This window comes from Chenopodium quinoa, unplaced genomic scaffold, assembly GCF_001683475.1.
Source record: "Chenopodium quinoa cultivar QQ74 unplaced genomic scaffold, ASM168347v1, whole genome shotgun sequence".
Lineage (NCBI taxonomy): Eukaryota > Viridiplantae > Streptophyta > Magnoliopsida > Caryophyllales > Amaranthaceae > Chenopodium > Chenopodium quinoa.
In genome coordinates, this window is record NW_018743373.1 from 298,770 (window position 1) to 322,034 (window position 23,265).

Sequence of the window (23,265 nt, forward strand, 5' to 3'; positions counted from 1 at the left end):
CTGATCAATATTTTGTACGAACCATGTCTCAAATTATATCTATTTTGATAATGACTACAACCAGTTTCCTCTATTGAGGCAATGCTTCCCTCCAACGGAAAGAAAAGTACATCAACCGAGGCTAATCAAAGTAACTTTTTGCAACATATTCACCTAACGTACAGCCAAAGTAAGGATAAATAAATAGAAAGTGGCAAAAGAGGGATCTATAAAACAAAACAGCCAAAATACACTCTGTTTTTCGTATCTAAATCTAGTAAACGGCAACAAAAAAATTAATAGCTGCAGCTCAAACACGGTTGTAACCCACAGACTTGCTGAACAGTTTACGAATGTAAACGACTTGAAGCCCACTAGCTGCTATCAGCATCAAATATTCGGCCAATGTATAAAAGATGACACGCTTTCTAGTGCTCTCGTTTGCTGCAGCAAAGAAGCATGCAAAATAGCTCAGTTAGGTTGCAAACAGCAAATAAATAATTATAAAAAATAAGCCAAATCAACTAACTAGTATCGATGTTGATGCAGAATATTAATAAGTTACAACCTTGTAATGATAAGAGAGGCTTTTACATGCCTCAAAGTGATAGGAACGTGAACTTGAGTAGTATCCAACTTTTCATGTAATAATCATTTATTCAACTATAAATTTTCCACAAATTAAGGGAGAGAACTAGAACAATAGAATGGGAATTGAAAATCAAACATGTAAGATACATCCTGCCAACAGGAAGTAACCTAAAAAAGCTGTATGGCACAGTAATAAAGATGCAAGACTCGTAGCACATCCTCAATGAGATAAATTCTCCAGGAAAAAGTTCTCTAGTCCCAAAGATATAAGAAAATTCCATTCACAGTTCCTTCAGCAGTCAAAATACAACAGACAATCTGATGCATTGAAAAGCAGGAAATGTGAAGCTTAAACTGATAAATATAGCAAAATTTATAGGTATATATTTCAACAAAAAACGGACTAAAAAATGTTTTGAACCAAGTGGGGATCCTCACACACCAACACCTTCGATTGAGTCCAAAAGACACCGCAGTTGAAAAATAAGTCATAAAAATCAAGTGAACAGAAAGAGAAACAGAAACTTAAATAACACGTTTCGTCAGTGGAACAAAAATGCCAGCTCCATCTTTATAGTTAATTTACTGAATCTCCCAAAGAAACTTAAATCACTGACCTCACTCAGAAAATTGCAACCTAAAATTGCATGTATAAGTCATGCAAGAATGTTAATATGATGCTTAGTGTATCAATCACTTCTCTAACAGTCAAGCAAGCAAAGGTTTTCTGGCTACAATGGTGCCAAGAAAAATTGTATCAGAGCCTCAGAGGGGTGCTAGTTAACTAATTTCTAAGCAATCAAATTCTGCACATTCGTCAGAAGCCATTGGGTTCTCCTGGGATCGGGCTAAATGAGTGCACCAACAGAGTAAAGATACAGATTTTATCCTCTATCAAACCTGTGTATACTCCTTAGGTATTTGCTGAAGTCAAATGTATTATGAGATCCAGAAAATACGTTAAATGGATAATAACAAGTTATCTTCATCTATATTCCCTTTTATCTAATGCTACATCACACATTGTAAGCCCACTTTCTCCATGTCCTTTTTAACTCTCTTCATTCAATTCATCTTAGGTCTTCCTTGACTACATTTGAAATCTCCAATACCCCAACTCTCCACCTTCTTTACTGGTACATCTTCCCATCGACATCTTACATACCCAAACCATCTGATTCTTCCTGTCTTATTCTCAATATTGAATTGCAACTTTAATGTACAATTGTACATTCCTAATGTTATCCCTCAATGTAACTTTCCTCCAAAAATGTACATTCCTAATGTTATCTCTCAATGTGTTCCCACGCATCTCTACTACACTCATCGCTTAATGTGTTTCTTCATAAACTCCAAATATTCCAATCCGTACAATAATGTTGGTCTAGTTGTCTTCTTATAGAACTTCCGTTCTGAGCTTTAAGGTATATTACGATCACGAAATTACCCAGTCAATCCCTGCTTTGTTCTCCATACTCCATTTGAGCCACCCATACTTAATTCTATGAGTTACGTCCAGATTTACGTTTCTGTTTCTATGTAGAATCAACCAGAGGTACTTAAAACATTCATTAACAAAAAACTCCTTAATGTCTATACCATCCAGTATTCCAGTGTCACAGCATCTTAGCTTGACCCCCTTTTAATGCCAACACTAGTGTGTGACCCCGGGCTTTGCCCGGGTGACACTTTGAATAATTTTTATTTTAGACACTTTAAAAGACATGTTAATTTTTTTTATTATGGCCGTATGGGTATTTTATTTTTATTTATATTTTTTTGAAACCATATTATGAGTATATTCTAATATAAAAAATAAAAATAAAAAAAAAAACTAATTTTGGATTTTTTTTATTGTGTTTATTCTATATTATAATACTTTTATGTATTTATATATAAATGTGGATTAAAAGATCAAGAATGAATGTGTGTTTTTTTAAATAATTATATACACTTATGTATATTTCTTTTTCATATTTATAATATGTGTGATAATTGGTTTAGATGGTTGTAAAGTCAATTTTGTTATGAGTGGTTTGGGGTTTGAATCTCCGAGTCTTCATATTTTTAATAATATGAGATGTGGCGTTATGAAGTGTTTGTGAAGTGATGTGGCAAAGTGACATAGCGACATGAATTGTTTGTGAAGTGACATGGCGACATGAATTGTTTGTGAAGTGACATGGCATAATATAGAAGAGTCTACGTGGCACATGGACGATTTTATAAACGCCTTTTAATATATTAGTATAGATGACACTCCATGTACTATGCTTTACTCCTACAAAGACTAAACCTCCTAATTTTAGTTTTTATAGCCATGTCTTTTTTTTTTTTTTTTTTTGAAAACTTGTTTTTATAGCCATGTCTCTAACTTTACAGTAATCCCAGCTTTTTGTTTCATCTATCAAAACGATATCATCTGCAAAGCAAACACCACAAACACCTCATCTTGGATAGACCTTGTTACTTCATCAAAACTCTTTTGAAAAGGGAAGGGCTTAGGGCTGACCCTCAGCAAAATCCAATTGTAATAGGAAAATTCTTTGTTAATCCAGAACTTAACATTTGTTTTGGATATACCTTGTAAAGATGATGTGTACAGTGAAATTTCAATATTCAATATTTCAATATTCAATATATCAATATCAAATATTTGGGGGGACCTGGGATAGAAATTTAGCAAGTGGTCTACACTTTTTTTTTCAAGATAACACCTTATACCTATGTCAAATTTCATTATAGAAAAAATTATCAGATTCACTCCTTATAACAAATGAGGTGTCTGGTTCCTTGGAGCATGGTGAAGATAAACCAACAAAGAAGTCTCACAGCTTCAAAAGATTGCTAATCAAGGTGAGCAACAAAGACACAGCAGACCAGCTGACTAGCCTTTATGTTCATCTCCTTATTTCAATAAAACACTTAATTTTAAACAAAAGGAAAACAGGACAACAGGAGTGTAGATCTGCTAGAAAATTCAGATGTTTTCATTTTGTCATAGTAGATTCAAGTCCTATGGACACCCTTATAAGCCAGGAATATGCTCAAGATATATTCAGTCCTACAATCACAGTGATTATCCCAAAGATAGATTTACATTGATTCAAAGACAGATCCCAGATCTTTTAATGAGGTCACAGCATGTAAATAAAACTTGAGATCAGTCTTATGAAATACATCTTTGAAAGTTTCATTGACAATTCTCCTTTATTTTCATATTAAATATTTCTGTTTCCAAGCAACCTAGACTCTCAGTTGGCTTTGGCATGCATACATCATTGCTTTTTTCAAACAAACTAAAATAATACATAGATTAGAATATGATGCTATCTACAAATAATCATAGTATACTAGCATTAATTTGAGGAATATGGTAGTCTGTGGGTCTCCCTATATTGGCAATATTGAGATTCAGGAGATGTGGTCCCCTAAGTCTTCGGTGAACAATTCTTTCATGTAATACAAACTTCACCTTCACCTTCTCTCACTAAAAAAATAAGCAATCTCTTGCAGTTGAAGGCCATACCAGTAAAAAATAACAAAAAATTCATAATGCCCATGGGCCCATCTCACATTTTTAAAAAAGGACGAGAAAAAAAAGATAACATCATTGTAATTTAGTTATAGAAATACAATAGGAACTTACTATGACGATGACGTGTATCACGTGCTTTCAAATACTTCTGCTCTGCCGTTACAGACTCCAGTTCTTCTCTGAGCTCAGCAATTTTGACATTGATTGGGTCCAAGTGCTCTACATAGCAGTACAACAACAATGTGTAAGACGTGAAAGACTGACAAAAGTCTAAGAACATCAGCATACTCTCTAAGAAAAAGAATATTTAATTGATGGAAACATTCACAAACCATCTTTTGCAATATTATGCTCGCTTGGAATATGGCCAACGTGAATGTAGAAAGAGACGGTCTCTGGTGCTGAGTATGGATTGTGAAAACAGAATTTATACATCCCACTTCGGGGAGCTTTCAGTTCAAACTTGTCACCAGCTGTTCCTTTCTGATTATGGACAACATTACCTGCCGGGGATGTCACCTGCAATGAAGCCACAATAATCACATATGAACCAATTGGGAGCGAGTACATAGATCCAGCAACCAGGCATATGGTTACATAACTGGAAAAAAGTACAGCTTTGAAAGCACACATGGTAGGAAGGTATATCCTGACCAGACAGTGAAAGAATCTTCCATATTAGATCAGACAAAAAATATAAGAGAGAGGGAGAGGGGGGGGGGGAGGTATGTGTGGTTTCACTAATCTTTTAAATTTGCTGTGGACTGCAATTAGTTTTACAATAATCCACTAATCATCTAATTAACGAATGCGAGAGCAAAACCAGAGTTTGACTTGTGCAAACCATTATTTATTATAATGCTGCCACGCCTGATCTGCTCACTAAAGAGGCTAGCAAACTGTTTCATGGCTACTAGCTACAGCAGATTTTTCAAGGAGCATGCTTAGTAGATGTGCAGATGATTCTTGACACCCAACTATGCAAGTAAACAATCTTTCTCAATTTATGAACAGAGATTTCTTTCAGCTATATGACTCCTTGAATGGGGAATGTCAAGAAAGTCAAGACTTAAGACTTTCAAGACAATTAAACATTCTAACGCCCTCTTTCGTTTTCTTCTTTTATTTTTCAAAATATAATTAGACAAAATTCATATTATGAAGATGTCTTCAACAAATTGCTGGAAACCCCTGTTCAGAAGCATCATGCTGAGTCTGACAAGAACCTATCCTGCCTTATTGCTAAATAGTTTGACTAAGCTTCTCTTTTACTTCTATCCTGAAATTTATGTTTTCCTATCTTTTGATACTTGTATATGATATGATGTATCCACAACAATAGGTATAAAAATAATATCAATATTTTCAGTGATGGACCATTGGATACACACAAACAATTCTGAATTGTTGCTCTATCTAATTGCAAGGACTCAGCCTAAACCGGATATTCGTTTCACTTATGCTAGAAGAATCAGGAAATAACCAGAAGTGCTAGAAGGATCAAGAAATAATCAGAAGATAGAAGTTGCTGAGCTGTCAGGTGGTTAATTTCAGATTTGGGAGAAGGGTAGATTGGTAATGTGAGGGAAAGTTTGTTAGGATTCTGTTATTATAGGCTGGCATTTGTTTATGGCTTATTTTTGGGGGTATTAATAGAGAATCAGGGAAAGGGGAATGTATCAGAGAATTTAATTAAGAAGTAGATTTGGGAGAGCTCCTTCCTCTCAAAAGAAGGTGGTATTGTTGGATACTCCGTTCAATAATATTACTACATTCCCTTGATTTCCTCTGTTTTTTTTTTTATCCTTTTAGCTTGATTCTTCACTGATCTTACCTTATTCTCTAGCAAATTTGGTATCAGAGCAGTGACGTTCTGGTTTGGATAGGAAGATGGCACGCTTGAACCATGGACAACAGTTGGATTTGCTGGAACAGGAGATTGCTGGGCTGCCGTCGCGCGTTGCTCAGGAGATCACCACCGCCATGGCAGCATTCAAAACTGACTTCGCTTCCCAGATTGCTGCTGGGCAAGAGCGAATTCGAGCTGAGTTTGGTTCTTCGCTAACTCAGAATCAATGGGATAACCCATTTTCTTCACAGCCTCGACTGGAAGATCGTAGTGGTGGTTCACTCGGTGGACATTCGAATTGGAAGTTGCGCAAACTCGATTTGCCCCTTTTTGACGGTAACAATCCTGATTGGTGGATCCTCCGTGCTGAGAGGTTCTTCCATTTCTACCGGCTGACGGAGGAGGATCGCTTGGAGGCTGCGGTGGTGGCGCTCGACGGAGATGCGTTACTTTGGTACCAATGGGAACATCGGCGCCACCCTCTGATGACGTGGGAGGCACTAAAAAAACTGCTTCTCTGTCGCTTCAGATCCACCGCCACCGGAACGCTGCATGAGCAGTGGCTTGCCCACCAGCAAACCGGGTCGGTGGCGGATTATCAACGGCGTTTCATTGAACTGTTGGCTCCGATTGAGGGAGTTCCAGAGGAGATTGCTAAGGGCCAGTTTATAAATGGCTTGAGTGAAGAAATCCGGGTCGAGGTCCGACTCTTGGATCCGATCACCTTGGATCGGGCCATGGAGTTAGCGATGCGGGTTGAGGAAAAACTTAAACTCAGCCCAAGGCCCAAACCTGCTACTGGGCTACCCAGTTGGCGATCTCCCTTACCAAACCCACGACCCAACCTAAACACATTACCCAGATCGATACCAACCCTAAACACAAACCCGACCCACCACTCCACCACCAATCAGCCTTTTCCGACCCAAAACAACCCCAATACCCACAAAAAAAACCACCGGATTTCGGCGGCTCACCGAGAAAGAGCTTCAGCAGAAGCAGGAGCAAGGTCTATGTTTCCGTTGCGACGAAAAATGGAACATAAATCACCGATGTCAGCGCCGCGGTTTGAGCGTTCTGCTCACGGTGGAGGAAGAGGACGAGATAGATGTTGGTGAGTGCGCCATGGTTGAGACAATTCCTGAGACGATCCCTGATGACCCCCTACCTCCTCCACCAGAACCGACCCGGACCCCTGGTGTTTCATTATGTTCAGTGATGGGGTTAACGAGTCCAAAGACAATGCGTATGGCAGGTGTGGTGAATGGTTGCTTGGTGGTGGTGATGATTGATCCGGGTGCAACCCATAACTTCATTTCCAAAGTTGCTGCCCAGAAATTGGGTCTGAACCCAACTGATTCCAGAAGTTTCGGTGTTACACTTGGAACGGGAGAAGCGGTGCAAGGGGAAGGTGTATGCAAAGGCGTTTTGCTGGACCTTCAGGGGGTGGTGATAGTAGAGGATTTCCTCATTCTGCCGTTGGGAAGTTCGGATATGATACTAGGTATTCAATGGTTGGAAAAATTGGGCACAATCACGACCAATTGGAAAACTCAGACCCTGAAGTTTCAATTGGATGGTAATATGATCACCTTGACAGGTGATCCACACTTGGGGCGTACTGGAATTTCTTTGAAGGCTATGATTAAAAATTTGCAGAAAGAAGGACATGGTTACTTGCTTGAATTTAATCATCTGGAGATGGCAAGTGAGGAAGGACCCATAATTCCTCCTGCCTTCCAACCTCTGGTACAGCAATTTCAGGAGGTTTTTCACATGCCAGAAGGCTTGCCCCCACATAGGCAGATTGAGCATGCCGTTGTACTGAAAAGTGGAGCCAATCCGGTCAGTGTTCGGCCATACAGATACCCCAGTCACTGAAGGATGAGATTGAAAAATTAGTCACAGATATGCTCAATGCAGGGATAATTCAGACCTCGACCAGTGCCTATTCTAGCCCCGTTTTGTTGGTTAAAAAGGACGGTTCATGGTGATTCTGTGTCGATTACAGGGCTTTAAACAAAGAAACAGTCCCTGATAAGTTTCCAATTCCCATCATTGACGAATTACTTGATGAATTGGGGGGTTCAGTGATTTTCACAAAATTGGACCTAAAATCTGGTTACCATCAGATTCGGGTTAAGCCCGAGGACATACACAAGACGGCGTTTCGAACCCACGAAGGACATTTCGAATTCCTCGTAATGCCCTTTGGGCTCACCAACGCCCCAGCAACCTTCCAGTCGCTTATGAACGAAGTCTTCAAGCCGTTCTTGCGTAAGTTCGTGTTGGTTTTTTTTGACGACATTTTAGTATACAGCCCTTGTGTGGAGACTCACAAAGTACACTTGCAGCAAGTGTTGCAAACTTTGGCAGACCATCAGCTTTTCGCTAATTTTAAGAAGTGCGAAGTAGGTAAGGAAAAGGTGGCTTACTTGGGTCACGTTATTTCGGCTGCTGGGGTTGAAGTGGACTCTTCTAAGATTCAAGCAATGTTAGATTGGCCTCCTCCCACGACTTTGAAGCAACTTCGGGGATTTCTTGGCCTTACGGGGTATTACCGCAAGTTCATAAGAGGCTATGCTCAGTTGGCTCTTCCTTTGACTGATCAACTACGGAAGGAAAATTTTGGGTGGACAGAGGCTGCCACTACTGCTTACCAGGCTCTCAAGACTGCTATGGTCAACGCGCCCATCTTAGCAGCACCTAATTTCTCTCTACCTTTCATTGTAGAAACGGATGCATCAGGGCATGGATTGGGGGCTGTTCTGTTACAAGCAGGTCACCCAGTAGCATATTTCAGCAAGGTTTTGGGCATCCACAATCGAGGGAAACCCATCTATGAGAAGGAATTAATGGCAATCGTCCTTGCGGTGGAGAAATGGAGACACTATTTGTTAGGACGACACTTTATTGTTCGCACTGATCAGAGGAGCCTAAAGTATCTTTTGGAGCAAAGAGAGGTGGGTCAAGCCTACCAAAAGTGGATTAGCAAATTGTTGGGTTACACTTTTGAAATTCATTATAAGCCGGGTCCTACCAATAAAGTGGCAGACGCCCTTTCTAGGCAACACAACCCCGATATTGAGTATGGTTCCCTGGTTACTTCCTGTAGTCTTCGTTGGGAGTATGTGCAGTCCTTTATAGAGAAAGATGAGGTGTTGCAACGTTTGATTTTGCAGCTTCAAAAGAAGGAAACCACCCCCAAGTGGTTTTCTCTGGAGAATGGAGTCTTAAAATACAAGGGGCGGGTAGTAATTCCAAAGCACAGTGATCTGACCACCAGGCTCCTCAGAGAATATCATGACTCTCTGATAGGTGGGCACGCGGGTGAACTCAAGACATATCAAAGATTGGCAGGAGAATGGTTCTGGTTTGGGATGAGGAAAGATGTAGCAAATTATGTTCAATATTGCCACGTGTGTCAACAGAAAAAAAACCTCTACCTTGTCTCCTTTGGGGTTGCTACAACCATTACCAATCCCGGAGAGGGTTTGGGAGGACATTTCGATGGACTTTGTCGAAGGTTTGCCTAAATCTCAAGGGTGGGACACCATACTCGTGGTTGTTGATAGACTAACCAAGTATGGACATTTCATACCCCTCAAACATCCTTTTTCTGCCTAGAGTGTGGCACATTGCTTCATGTCCGAGATAGTGAGGTTGCATGGTATCCCTGGCTCCATTGTGTCAGATCGGGACAAAGTGTTCCTTAGCATTATTTGGACTGAATTGTTCAAGCTTCAAGGTACGCAGCTTATGCGCAGCACGGCCTACCATCCTCAGACAGACGGCTGAGGTGGTCAACAAGGGAGTGGAATCGTATTTGAGATGCTTTGTGAACGGCAAACCTCATACTTGGGCTCGTTGGCTACCATGGGCAGAATATTGGTATAATACCTCATTTCACACGGCTACCAATTACACCCCGTTCAAGGCACTTTATGGCAGAGACCCCCCTCAACTGATCAGGTTCTCTGCTGGTAGCACTGCTGTGTCTTCTGTTGAGGAACAATTGCAGGAACGCGATGCCATTCTTGATGACTTGAAGTTCCACTTGGTGCAAGCTCAGGTGTATATGCAACAATATGAAGACAAGGGTAGGAGGGAAGGTGAGTTTCAGGTGGGAGATATGGTGTATCTCAAACTCCAGCCTTATAGACAGAGGTCCTTGGTGAGAAGGTCTAATGATAAGCTGTCACCCCGTTTCTATGGTCCTTACCAGGTGATTCAGCGGATTGGCAAGGTGGCTTACAAGTTGCAGCTTCCCCCAGGAACTAAAATACACCCTGTATTTCATATTTCTCAGTTGAAGAAGGCCATTGGTTCAGTGAACAAGCCTACTAATCTTCCTGCCCAGCTAGCTGCTGATTTGGTGTTGGAAGTTGAGCCTTGGGCTGTGTTGGGGGTCAGGAATTCACAAGCTGCCATGGAAGTGCTCATTCATTGGAAGGGCCTGCAGGACTTTGAGGCTACTTGGGAGTATTTTGAGGAAGTCAATCTCAGGTTTCCTAGTTTCCACCTTGAGGACAAGGTGAAACTTTGGGTGGGGGGTATTGCAAGGACTCAGCCTAAACCGGATATTCGTTTCACTTATGCTAGAAGAATCAGGAAATAACCAGAAGTGCTAGAAGGATCAAGAAATAATCAGAAGATAGAAGTTGCTGAGCTGTCAGGTGGTTAATTTCAGATTTGGGAGAAGGGTAGATTGGTAATGTGAGGGAAAGTTTGTTAGGATTCTGTTATTATAGGCTGGCATTTGTTTATGGCTTATTTTTGGGGGTATTAATAGAGAATCAGGGAAAGGGGAATGTATCAGAGAATTTAATTAAGAAGTAGATTTGGGAGAGCTCCTTCCTCTCAAAAGAAGGTGGTATTGTTGGATACTCCGTTCAATAATATTACTACATTCCCTTGATTTCCTCTGTTTTTTTTTTATCCTTTTAGCTTGATTCTTCACTGATCTTACCTTATTCTCTAGCACTAACTTGATAGACCTTAGTACATACTCATATTACATAAGACTCATAACTCATAATGATATAACATTTGTACGTAACTTAAAAATAAATAAAGAATGCCTTGTCAATTTCCATAGTAATACAACTCTACCTCAAATATGTATGCATTTTTTTCCTTAAATTTTCATTCCTACTTGTTAATACTTGGAAATAAAATTTGATTGGAAATAAAAATTTGTAAAGCTAAACACATATTAGGATATGTAATGTATTATTCAAAGCGTTACTATGGACTTTGGCATGTGATCTTCCAAGCAAAACAACACATGGATTCATTACCATAAGTCCATTACTATGACTCATTATTGTCAACCAAACACCTATACCCATAAGTACTATCGATAATTCCGGAAAATGTCAAGTTCAAACACCTATACTCGAACTTTAATCAGCACCATTTCTAAGCTAATGGAAAAAGCTCAATTGTAAGTTGTAAAGCTTTAATTTATAATGAAAATGTCACAATATATTAACTTCGTATTAAAAAATAATAAATCGAAATAGTTGGATTAACGTCAAATGCTTCTAGATTTACTCCAATACCACACCTGAAGACTCATCAGCAAAATCTCTAGCTATTACTCGTAAAAAACAAACATTGTAAGCTGGACATGAGCTACTTCGAAGTCTAATATAAGCATCAATGAATCGGAATTGCACTGCCTTTCCCAGTACCTTACTCCGTACATGTATAAATATAATCTTGTAAAAAAAATTACATTACCCAATAATTTTCGCCCGGCTGAAAGCTCATCAAAACAATTACTAGCTATTACTCGTACAAAACAAGCATTGTAAGGACATGAGCTACATCAAAGTCTAATACACGCATCAAAGAACCAGAATTGCACTGCCTTTCCCAATATCTTTCTTTCTATATGTATTATGAATCAACATACAACTATAATCTAGTATAAAATTACATTACCCTACAATTTCGAGTCAATCAATAACTACGAAAAAAAAACCTAAGCAAATTATTACAAATAATCCACCAAAATATTTCCCCAAAGTGCATCTAATTAAAAAAATCAAAATTTATGTAATTTTTCGACAAATTGAAGATAAACAGATACCACAATAACCCTAATCAACTTAAATCATCAATCAAAAAATCAAAACTCAACAAAAAAAATTATCAGAAATTGTAGGAATTAGGGATAAACATACAGTAAAATCGATCCCAGGGTGATCGGAGCTCCAAAAAATATCATGATCAACAACAACGAAGTTTCCAGAAATTGTATCGCCTTCGTAAAGAACATATTCATAGATACATTCGACATCGTTTACAGTGACGGAGAGAGCAGAGATGTTCGAAACATAGCAGCTCAATAAGAGTCCAAGTATGGTGTAGATCTGTATCAATCGATTTCTCTCTCCTTTGACCGCCATATTTGCCGGCAAAATCCCGGTTGTTTTCCGGCGAAGTTTGATTTGACGGAGAATAGGAAGGGGGGATGTGGAGAAGAATTGCAGAGGTGATTTTATGACGGTGTCGTTTGTTTTTGTTATACAAAATTTGTTAATTTGAAGTGGCGATTTGTGATTGGCGATAACACGTAGGGGAACATGGCTTAGAAGGGAGAAACTAGTTTTGTATTCCGTGGAACGCTGGAGTTGTTTATTAACTTTTAAGATAAATTATTTAGCAATTGATGTGTTTTCGTGACGATTTGCAATTTATTAGGCATGTAATGACATTAAAAAGATTAAAAATTAGCGAAAAAGTAAATTAAATAAAAAAAAAAAAAGGTTCAAAGCCAGTTGGGTTAACCCGAATCCAAAACTTTAGGCAAGAGTTAAACATTTCTTGGCCCGTAACATGAAGTGATCCGATTTGAGATGACTTAGCTCATGACCCGACCCTGATTGATAGGTCTACATACTAATAAAATTATACAGTATTAAATTGTGAAGTATATTATTTTAACCGATTATGATATATATTATAAAGGGATGATTTACGTTTTGAACTACTTTTTTCGCTCAAAAAATATTATGATATAAAAAATAAAATCATATGATAACCTTTTAGAATTATAATCTAAAACTTTTTTAGAATAAAATTATATTTCAATTTGTATATCTGAAATATTTGTATTTTATCAAAAATAAAACTATAAACTATAACTTTATCCTGAAATTCTATCCAAGTTTGATTGAAAATAGAATTCTATACTAATTTTTTTCTTTTTTAATCCTACAAGTCTATTTTGTTCAACGTGGCGCGACACTTGGCGAAAAGTTGGAACGCCAAGTGTCACTGTCTCGTGGCCTGGAAAAAAGTTTAGCTATATATATTAATTATATGATAGAACTAATAGGAGTACAAGATTTTTTTTATAAGGAAACTAGTTTGTAGCTCGGACGATGTTTCGCGTTTTGTTTAACAAATTTTGTGTGTAGTTGGCGACACTGTGTGGCCAACAAATACATGAGTAATCTCTGATAAGGTAATCCTTGTCGATTGAGTAACCTCGACCAATAAGTAACCCCAGAATGAGTATCCCCTGACCAAGTAACCCCTTACCAATCGAGTAACCCCTAATTGATGAGTAACCCTTGACCGATAAAATAACCCCTAACTGAGTTACCCCTAACCAACCGAGTAACCCCAAATTGACCGAGTAACCCATAACTAATCGAGTAACCCTTGACAAAATAACCCCTGGCTGACTTGTTGGGGTTTGGTAAGTCCAACTTACCGCGGAAACAACCCCGACCCAAAGAACCACTCGCAATTAATAAAACCATAAAGCATAACAAATAAACATAAAAGGATAAAATCGGAATTTACTTTTGTAGCGTGCTTCGCCCTCAAAGTCGGGCTCTTACTTGAAAGCTTTAAGCTCCGAAAATATGCGAGCCTCCTACGGAAATCCACCCGCAAAAACTACTAGCGACTTTTAGGTCCGTTACATCGAGGTTAGCGAGGTCCGACCAAAACCCGAGTATTATGTGAGTTTAAGAGTTTTTGCTAATGCAATGCTCTTTTGAACTCCTACTCAAGCAAGCAATTCTCATGTCATGCTTTGGCTATTTATAAGGAAGGATAGCTTGTGAATTCCACTCATCTTTCAATGTGGGACTTTTCACAAAAAGATCCCACATGGAAAGATTGATGAATTCAATTCTTAGTTAAATAAACCAAGGAAAAAGTAACAAGTGTCACATGGTTAGGTGAGGACCACTTTCCCACTTGGTCCCGAAGGCATTTCACATGCAATGTGAACTAACCATGTGTCACCTAACCTTGAGCCCCAAGTTAGGTTCGGTTGGGCCATTTTATTTTGGCCCGTGTCCATGACCTATCGCCCCGGGTCCACGACCCTTGCCACATGTGTCGCCATAGTGGCGCGCTGCCACGTGTGCTGCATATGGCGTTTTGCCATGTGTGCTGCCACGTGGCACGCTCCTATTGGGCGCGCTTTCCTAGCATTTCGAGTGGCTAGGATTTTACTAGCTTGTTACTTGAAGCAAGTTCTCGTCTTGCCAAATCCTAAATTTTGGCTCGTCATTTGAGATTCTCTGACGCTCGGTTTTGACGATCCAAGCTCGAATTACTGACGTCTAAATATTTAATACTCGGGCGACGAATTAATTTCTTCCGAATTAATTCTTCGAGTCGGTTTGTTTACTGCTAAGGGTGTGACCCGAAGGGTTCATTCAAGATTAAGCTGTAATATTAATTATGCATTAATATTACTGATCGGAAGCGGCCTCCACCTAGGCATTCCGATCACTTGACCTTGCTGAATATATTAGCTTTCTAATAATTCTGAACCCACTAACGGAATAGTACACTTGTTCGAAGGACACCATTCCTTTCAATCTCCCACTTGTCCTTTCGGACAAGTGCGCATTTAGTGTACAACCTTTTTCCTATATTGCTTGATGTCTCTTCATGAATTATAAGGTAAGATTATTTCGTCATCCTTATTACGTCCAGAAGTGTTTCTCGATTCCGAGTCCGACTGTCAATAAACAGATGATTTCTAAAATCCATCCGAGCACGGCCATGCATTTTGTAATCCCCCATATTTTTAAAATAATTTATAAATGGAATTTTATTTCATTTATAATATATATTTGTATTTTTCCGGAATTTAATTTCAAAGGTTTCAATTTTTAATTTGGGTCGAAAATTATTTTGGTACAAATTTTTTTTACATACCATCATTCTATAATTCATGTCCAAACAATCAAAGTCAACTTCACTTTACTTATTCAATTAGCCCATTAATTTTATGAGGCCCAATATTCATATTTACCCTACAAATCTATCTCCTATAAATACTCCATACATCCCCAAATTTTCCCCACACAAAAAGGTTAGTATTTTCTTTTCCCTTTTATTTTTTTTTTTCCTTTCTTTTATTTTTCTCTCTCCTTTTTCTTTCTTTTCTTTTTCTTTTTTTTTCTTTTCCTTTCTTTCTTACGTGAGTTTTCACTCACCTTGCTGCCCCCACCGACTGCCACCTACTGCCACACCACTGCCGGTCACCGGCACCGCCCCCTGACTGCCGGCACACCACCAGCAGCGCGACCCACGTGGCTGCTTGCTCCCTCTTCTCTCTCTTCCCTTTGTATTTTTTTTTTGTTCAATGTTTGTTAAATTAGTTTTGGGTTTTGATTTTATAATATACAGTTTATATTTTTAGTATCAAATTCATGTTTTTGATAGCTTAAACTTATAATTTCAGATTTTAATTATGTTATAAATTTTCAGATTTTGTGATTATAAAACCTAGGGTTTCAATTTATTGAAATAGGGATTTTAGGATTCTTATGATCAATTAATTTGGGGCTTTTATTCCTATTGTATTTCTAATGCATAACTAAGCATAAAAACATGTTTTTGGTGAAGTTTTAAGGAGTTCTAATCTAATTTATATTGCTGGAATTTTTGGTTAAGTATTAATTTATTGTTGTTGGTTGTTTTATAGGAAGTAATTTTTACATAGGAGACTTTTAATTGATTAAAAGTGGCACAAAGGATTGTTTATACGAGGTACGTACATGTCTACTTCGTTATAAGTAGTATCATGTTTAGGTACCAAAAGGAAAGAACTTAGTTTCATGATTAGGGAACACTTGGATGGAAATTGTTTGGTTATACATTGATTTAATTCATGTGCTTATGTTTATGAGGCATGTTATGGTGAATTGAGTATGTTTGTATGGAATTATGGATGCAAGCATGTTGAATTATATTGGATTAATTCTTTGTATGGAATGTTGATACAAGCATATTTTTATTGGATTTGTTTATTAACCACATTTGGATTATCAAAGGATTGGAATTAAATGGTTTGAGTGGAATGAATTTATTAAGTATTCCACAAGGTTATTATTTATTTATTTATTACTCAATCATGACTTGTTAGTATGTTGAGTAAAGGTGGATTAAGCCGAATTGGCTAGGTGGGTTGACTATGATCAACAATTTTGGATAATTTGGAAGTTTAATGGAATTAAAGGTCAACCATTGTCCTAAATAAAATTAAAAGTGAATTGATGTATGATTGTTATGTATGTTCTACTTGATTGAGTCGGCTATTAATTAAAATTGTAATCACGTAAAGTGAAACATGGATGAGCAATAAAACTCTGGAAAGCGTGCACTTCTGGAGTATTGACAATTATGGGTTAGGGTACACGATGGTAGCCCGTGGCTTTTCGAGGCTTTTTTGATCAACATGTCCTCTTCTCTTTTGGTATTTACATTATATTTATAATGAAAGTTAGATGGGATCCTAGACTAATTTTGTGAGAATGGAGTCGCGCCCATTCTTGCATCGCGATAAACTTTTATTTTAAATGGTCATTTGGGACCAAAATGATTTGGTGGATTGGAATATTCTTAAAATTAAGATCGCTTATCTTAAAGAGGCGGTCTAGCTTTCTCATTCTAGAGACCGCCTCTAAAAAGCAGTCTCTTTGCCAAAGAGACTGCTGTGCTAGAGATCGCCTCTAAGGCAGTCTCTTTGGCTAATTTGGACGGGTCTCTTCGGCCAATTTTGTAGTAATTGATTAGGGGATTTTTATCCACCAATCACCGTCTGACAAGTGGACCAACCAGGTTCCGCCACGTGTCCTTCACGAAGGCCAATAGGAGCCTGCCACGTGTCAATCACAGATACGTCCTCTACGGACCAATCGAGGCACGCCACGTGTCCACCCATGCCAAATGGGAAAACCGGCCAACAAGGCCCAATCCTGTCTAGAGGCCCGGTCAGCCCTAGGTTTACCCTAAACCTAGAGAGTGGCACGCTTCTCAAGACTATAAATACTTAATTAATCCTCATTAAAAGGGATCAAGCAATTGAGAGGCAATTGATCAAGCAATTAATCTCACCTGAAGAACAGAGAAGAACAGAAACATTACGGAACATTAATAACCGGCTAATCTCGCTAACAAAGCAGATTACCAACATTAAACACTCTCACCTAGAGAGGTCTTATTACTTTAATTTCCGTATTAATTACTCCTTAATCAGGTACTAACTTGACCGTTGGAGGCGGAGCTCTCAGGAGTCTCCGTTATTTTGCAGGTACAGGCGTCCGGTTCCAGTCTCGGAATTGTAACTCTCCCGCAGGACATCAGAAAACCCCGAAACATTTGGCGTCGTCTGTGGGGAGAGTACTTCAGAGATGGCATCCAAGTCTGTACCGACTCCTGAAGAGAGGCGTCCCCTAAACGACCCTCAAGTTCAGTCGGACCATGACACCGAAAGTGAATTTGAAGTGGAAACTCATACAGCTCCAGACGGGACCCTAAGGGCCCGACGTACCCGTCATACCGAAAGGAGGGAACGGGAGCATCTTCAAACAGGAAGCGAGCCAGCAGGCGCACCGCCTGCTCGGCAACAGCCGACTGATGGGTCTGCTCCCATCACAAGGAACGAACTCATGACCTTCATGAGGGACTTCAAGGGAGAGATTCAAGAGTTGATCAACAAAAAGCCGCCTGCTTCAGTCAAAGAGCAGTCGGCCAAAAAACCTTCCACTTCACTGAAGAGGAAGCCAGTTCAAGGGCGAGAGGCGACTCCTCATCCTAAATCCAAGAAGCGGGAGCCACCTGCTCTTGATTTCACAAAATTCCGTTATCCTACGGGAAATAGGAAACCGGTTCGTCATATTCAGGCGGACGGGTCAAAGCAAACGTTCACAGATGCTCGGCTACTGCTAGAGCAGAAGAAGAGTGACCGATTGTCAGAGTCGGCTTCTACTTCAAATTTTCAAGACAGTTAGCGAAATGCCTCGATGAGGCATACTCAGTCGTACCATGAGAGTCAGTCAGGCGGCACCTCCCGTCAGTCCGGCTTTCATAGTGCCCAGGCGGTACCAAACTTACCATTTGTGCCGCAACAACAGTATTTTATGCAGCCACCTCCATTTGGTGGACCTGCAGCAAAAAACGTCCAACCTATGGACTGGCAGCTACGGTTGCTTAGACTTGGTGAACAGCCGTCGGCCTTCTCCAAGGAAATTACTGAAGCCGCTCAGCCGGCCAAAGTAAAAAATGTACTAGTAGGCGCCTATGACGGCACTACTAACCCAGAAGACCATCTGATGGCATTCACCAACCTGATGTACCTTCAAGGGTTGGATGATCCCACTTGGTGCAAGTGTTTCCCAGCGACTCTCAAGGGAATCGCACAGCAATGGTTCGGCAACCTGCCGACTGGTTGTGTAAACAACTTCAGGACGCTTGCTTACTTATTTGCCTCCAACTTCGCCATGAACATCCCTGCGAAGAAAACGACCCTTGATTTGGGAACAATTCAGCAGGGCGAGAAGGAGGGGCTTCGTTCTTACATCAGGCGGTTCAACCTGATGAGAATACAGATTCAAGGGTTACCGGATGAGGTAGCTTATACTGACTTTTTTAGAGGTCTCAAAGACGGGTCTACCTTCAAATTTGATTTAGTTCGAAAAAGGGTGGCGACTCTTCAAGAGGCCTTGATTGAAGCAGAAGCCTATATACAGGCGACTGATCTGTGTACGATAAAACAGTCGGACGGGAAAAGGTTCGACAAAAGAGAAGGACGACAGAAACAGTCGTCTAACAAAGATGAGAAAAGAAAAGAGGTCTGGGCGGTTGATTCCTCTAAACACCCGGCCCAGAAAAAGAAAAAAGAATTCAAACCATACTCCCCAAAGTATGTGTTTAACAAGGATAACCAGTTTATCCTAAAAGAAATAAAGGGACGGTTCTCAATTGAGAAGCCGGTCCCCATGAAGGGTTCTGCAAACAACCGGAACCAAGACAAAATCTGTGCTTATCATGATGACGTTGGTCATCACACCAATGACTGCATCAGTCTCATGCGGTACCTAGACCGCTTGGCTGAGCAAGGTGATCTTGACACTTATGTCAAGAAATCTACGGGGAACACTTCCTCAAAAAAGCAGTCGGCCAAAAAGAATCAACAGGCCGACAGTTCCGATATAGATGATGCAGTCGTCTACACCATTGCAGGCGGCTTCTCAGGAGGCGGCCCCACTATTAGGGGCAACAAAGATAATATAAGGCGGTTAGATGTAAATTCCGTTCACCAAGAACGGCCGTCCAAATATACATTTCCTGAGATTGTCATCACTAAAGAAGATCTAGGAGGGGTAAGGGGGCCGCATGACGACCCTCTCGTTATTGAATGTAAAGTGGCCAACCAGAGAGTTGGCCGAATCCTCATAGATACCGGGAGCTCCTCAGATCTCATCAGCAGCAAATGTCTGTCAAAACTGAAATATCAGACGGACTGCATACATCCGGCCTCCCACCCTTTAATAGGGTTTGGAGGAGGAGTCGTCCACCCACTGGGACGAGTAGATTTACCCATTCGCCTGGGCGAAAAAGGGGAAGGACGACACATGGTAGTCCGGTTCCTAGTAGTAGAGGAACTCTCGACCTACAACATGATTCTGGGTCGACCAACCCTGAATAATTCTAAGGCTGTTATAATCCCGTCTCTTATGCTGCTTAAGTTTGAGAGGGATAATGGAACAGTCGGCTCCCTAAGGGGAGATCAGAGGATGGCCCGAGAGTGCTATCTCTCAGATGTCAAGCCCACTGTTATGGCCACTGGGTCAAGTGAAGAAAAAACAGACCTTGACAATGTCAAGGAGAGTGCGCCTGTTCAAGAAACAGGCGACAAAAAGAGAAAGGCGTCCCAGACAGAGTCCGCAAGAAAAGCAAGAAAATAGCAATCATTGGCAGAGGAGCGGCCGGATGAGTTCCGCCCTCAGCCGGCTGGTGAGCATGCGGACCTGATCTTAGACGACTCACGTCCTGACCGAACAGTCAAAGTTGGGACGACTGCTCTGAGAAACCTTGGTGACGACTTTCACAACCTATTGAAAGAATACAACGACATCTTTGCATTTGAAGTCCATGAAATGCCAGGCATTAGTCCTGATCTGGCAGTACATAAACTCGCTGTGGATCCGAAAAAGAAGCCGGTACGGCAAAAGAAGCGGAACCATGGCGAAGAAAGAAGTCAGGCGGCAGCCGCCGAAGTTAAAAAATTACTTGATGCAGGGTTCATTCGGCAATGTTACTTCCCAGACTGGGTTGCAAATGTGGTGCTTGTTAAAAAGCCGAATGGCACCTGGCGAATGTGTGTAGACTACACAGACTTAAACAAGGCGTGCCCCAAAGACAGTTACCCTCTGCCTAAAATTGATAACCTGGTCGACTCAACAGCGGGTCATGCCTTGATGAGTTTTATGGACGCCTATTCTGGTTTCCATCAAATTCCCTTATGGAAGAAAGATCAGGAGAAGACGGCCTTCGTCACTGATCAGGGGTTATACTGTTACACGGTCATGCCGTTTGGTCTTAAGAATGCCCCGGCTACCTTCCAACGAATGATAAACACAGTGTTCTTTGATCAGATTGGGAGAAACGTCGAGGCATATATTGATGATATGATTGTCAAGACTAAACTTCAGAAAGATCATCTGACGGACCTCCGAGAAACTTTCGCCACACTCAGGCGGCACCATGTCATGCTCAATCCCAAGAAATGTGTATTTGGAGTTGAGTCTGGGAAATTTCTCGGATTCCTTATCAATCAGAGAGGAATAGAGGCGAACCCTGAGAAGGTGCAGGCGGTCATTGACATGCAGTCGCCTCGTACCATCCGAGAGGTTCAGAAGTTAACAGGTTGTCTGGCGGCCTTGGGAAGATTCCTAAGCCGATCAGGCGACAAATGCCTATACTTTTTCCAGGCAATTAAGAAAAAGGCAAGGTTTGAATGGGGGCCGGATGCTGAGGCCGCCTTCCAGAAATTAAAAGTTCACTTGCATTCCTTGCCGAGGCTGGTCAGCCCTTTGCCCAAAGAGGATCTCTACATGTACCTGGCCGTCTCTGATCATGCGTTAAGCGCTGTGCTCCTTGCTGAAAGGGACGGCTGTCAGCTCCCGGTCTACTTTGTCAGTCACGTACTGAAAAATGCCGAGTTGAGGTATCCCCTAGTGGAGAAATTTGGTCTTGCACTCTTCATGGCTGTTAAAAAATTGAAGCCCTACTTTTTGGCACATGCAGTCGTCGTGTATACCGACCAACCAATCAAGCGGCCACTTACCATCATGGAGTCGTCAGGACGAATGATCAAATGGGCCATAGAAATACAGAGCCTCGAAGTTACTTTCGAGCCTAGAAAAGCAGTGAAGGGCAAGCCTTTGCTGACTTTATTGTAGAGATGACTCGTCCTCCTGACTCTCAAGTTCCAGACCAAGTCTGGAAGGTATATGTGGACGGAAGCTCTACTTCAAATGGTTGTGGAGCAGGCGTCGTATGTCAATCTCCAGAGGGCGACAGGTTCGAGTATGCTCTACGCTTCAGTTTTCAGGCTTCAAACAATGAGGCAGAATATGAAGCTTTACTAGCCGGGATCCGCATGTGCAAGGCGGCAGGGGCAAGAAAAATAGACGCCTGTTCTGATTCACAATTGATAGTGAGTCAGTACAATGGCGAATACGAAGCAACCCATCCGGCCATGATCAAGTATTTACAGGCGGTCCGACAAGCAGTCGGCTCCCTTGAGGATTTCCATCTGATCCAAGTGCCGAGATCAGAAAACAACCAGGCAGATGCACTGTCAAAATTAGCATCATCCGCCTCCTCTGATACTCCTCGAACTGTTTTTTGGGAAGTAATGGAGAAGAGAAGCATCGAGGAAAACCCTATTGGAATCCTAGACAGAAGCTCAACCTGGATGGATTCAATCAGGGCATATCTGACAAACGGTACACTGCCGGATGATCCTCAACAGGCGGCAGCACTGAAAAAACGAGCCTCCTGTTTTGAAATGATTACAGGGAGAACTTCACAAGAGGGGGTACCTTCAACCCTTCTTAAAGTGTGTTACTCCTGAAAAGGGACGAGAGATACTAGATGATCTTCACTCTGGTTACTGTGCTTCTCATATAGGTGGTAGGATGCTTGCTCAAAGGGCAAGGCGGCAGGGCTACTTTTGGCCTACTTTGGAAGCAGATGCAATGGAGATGGTGAAAAAATGTGACAAGTGCCAAAGGTTTGGCAAACTAATTCACCGTCCGGCTACTGACCTCACTACCATTCACAGCCCACTACCGTTTGCTAAGTGGGGCATGGACATTCTGGGTCCATATACGCCTGCTACAGGCGGCAAAAGGTACATACTTGTTGCCGTTGACTACTTCACTAAATGGGTAGAGGCGGAGGCGGTAAAGGGAATCAAGACGAAGGATGTAATTTCATTCATTTGGAAAAACGTCATCACTCGGTTCGGGGTTCCCATGTCTATGGTTTTTGATAATGGTCCCCAATTTGAGATGCCTGTTCTCAAAAGCTGGTTGGGAGACCAAGGAATTGCAAACTACTTTGCATCTGTCGGCCGTCCACAAGCAAACGACCAGGTAGAAGCTTTTAATAAAATCATCTCAGACGGTCTCAAGAAAAAGATTGAACGAGCAGGCGGCCTATGGGCGGATGAACTACCACATGTTCTCTGGGCCATTAGGACGACTGAAAAAGGGGCGACTGGAGAAACTCCATTCCTCCTAACTTACGGTGCGGAAGCTGTTCTTCCAATAGAACACTACGAGCCGACTCTTCGAGTAATGCTATATGACGAAGAGGCAAACTGGGAAGCCATGCGCCTGGCATTAGACTCACTTCCTGAAAAGAGGGGCAATGCTGTCTTTGCGCCATGAGATCTATCGCCTGAGAATGACTAGATCATACAACAAAAAAGTACACAGGCGTCCACTCAAAGTAGGGGACTTTGTACTTA

The 23,265-nt window shown here is 40.9% G+C and overlaps 1 protein-coding gene across 1 annotated transcript; it reads right to left on the minus strand.

Moving 5' to 3' along the window:
* Positions 1 to 10: 10 nt before the first annotated feature.
* Positions 11 to 12,546, minus strand: LOC110738093 (transmembrane emp24 domain-containing protein p24beta3-like). Its single transcript, XM_021918461.1, has 4 exons — positions 12,149 to 12,546; positions 4,441 to 4,627; positions 4,220 to 4,327; positions 11 to 423 (listed from the first exon to the last, which is right to left on the minus strand). Exons 1-4 carry the CDS (start codon positions 12,371 to 12,373, stop codon positions 290 to 292), a joined length of 654 nt encoding a protein of 217 aa, XP_021774153.1. The 5' UTR covers positions 12,374 to 12,546; the 3' UTR covers positions 11 to 289.
* Between the last annotated feature and the right edge of the window lie 10,719 nt (positions 12,547 to 23,265).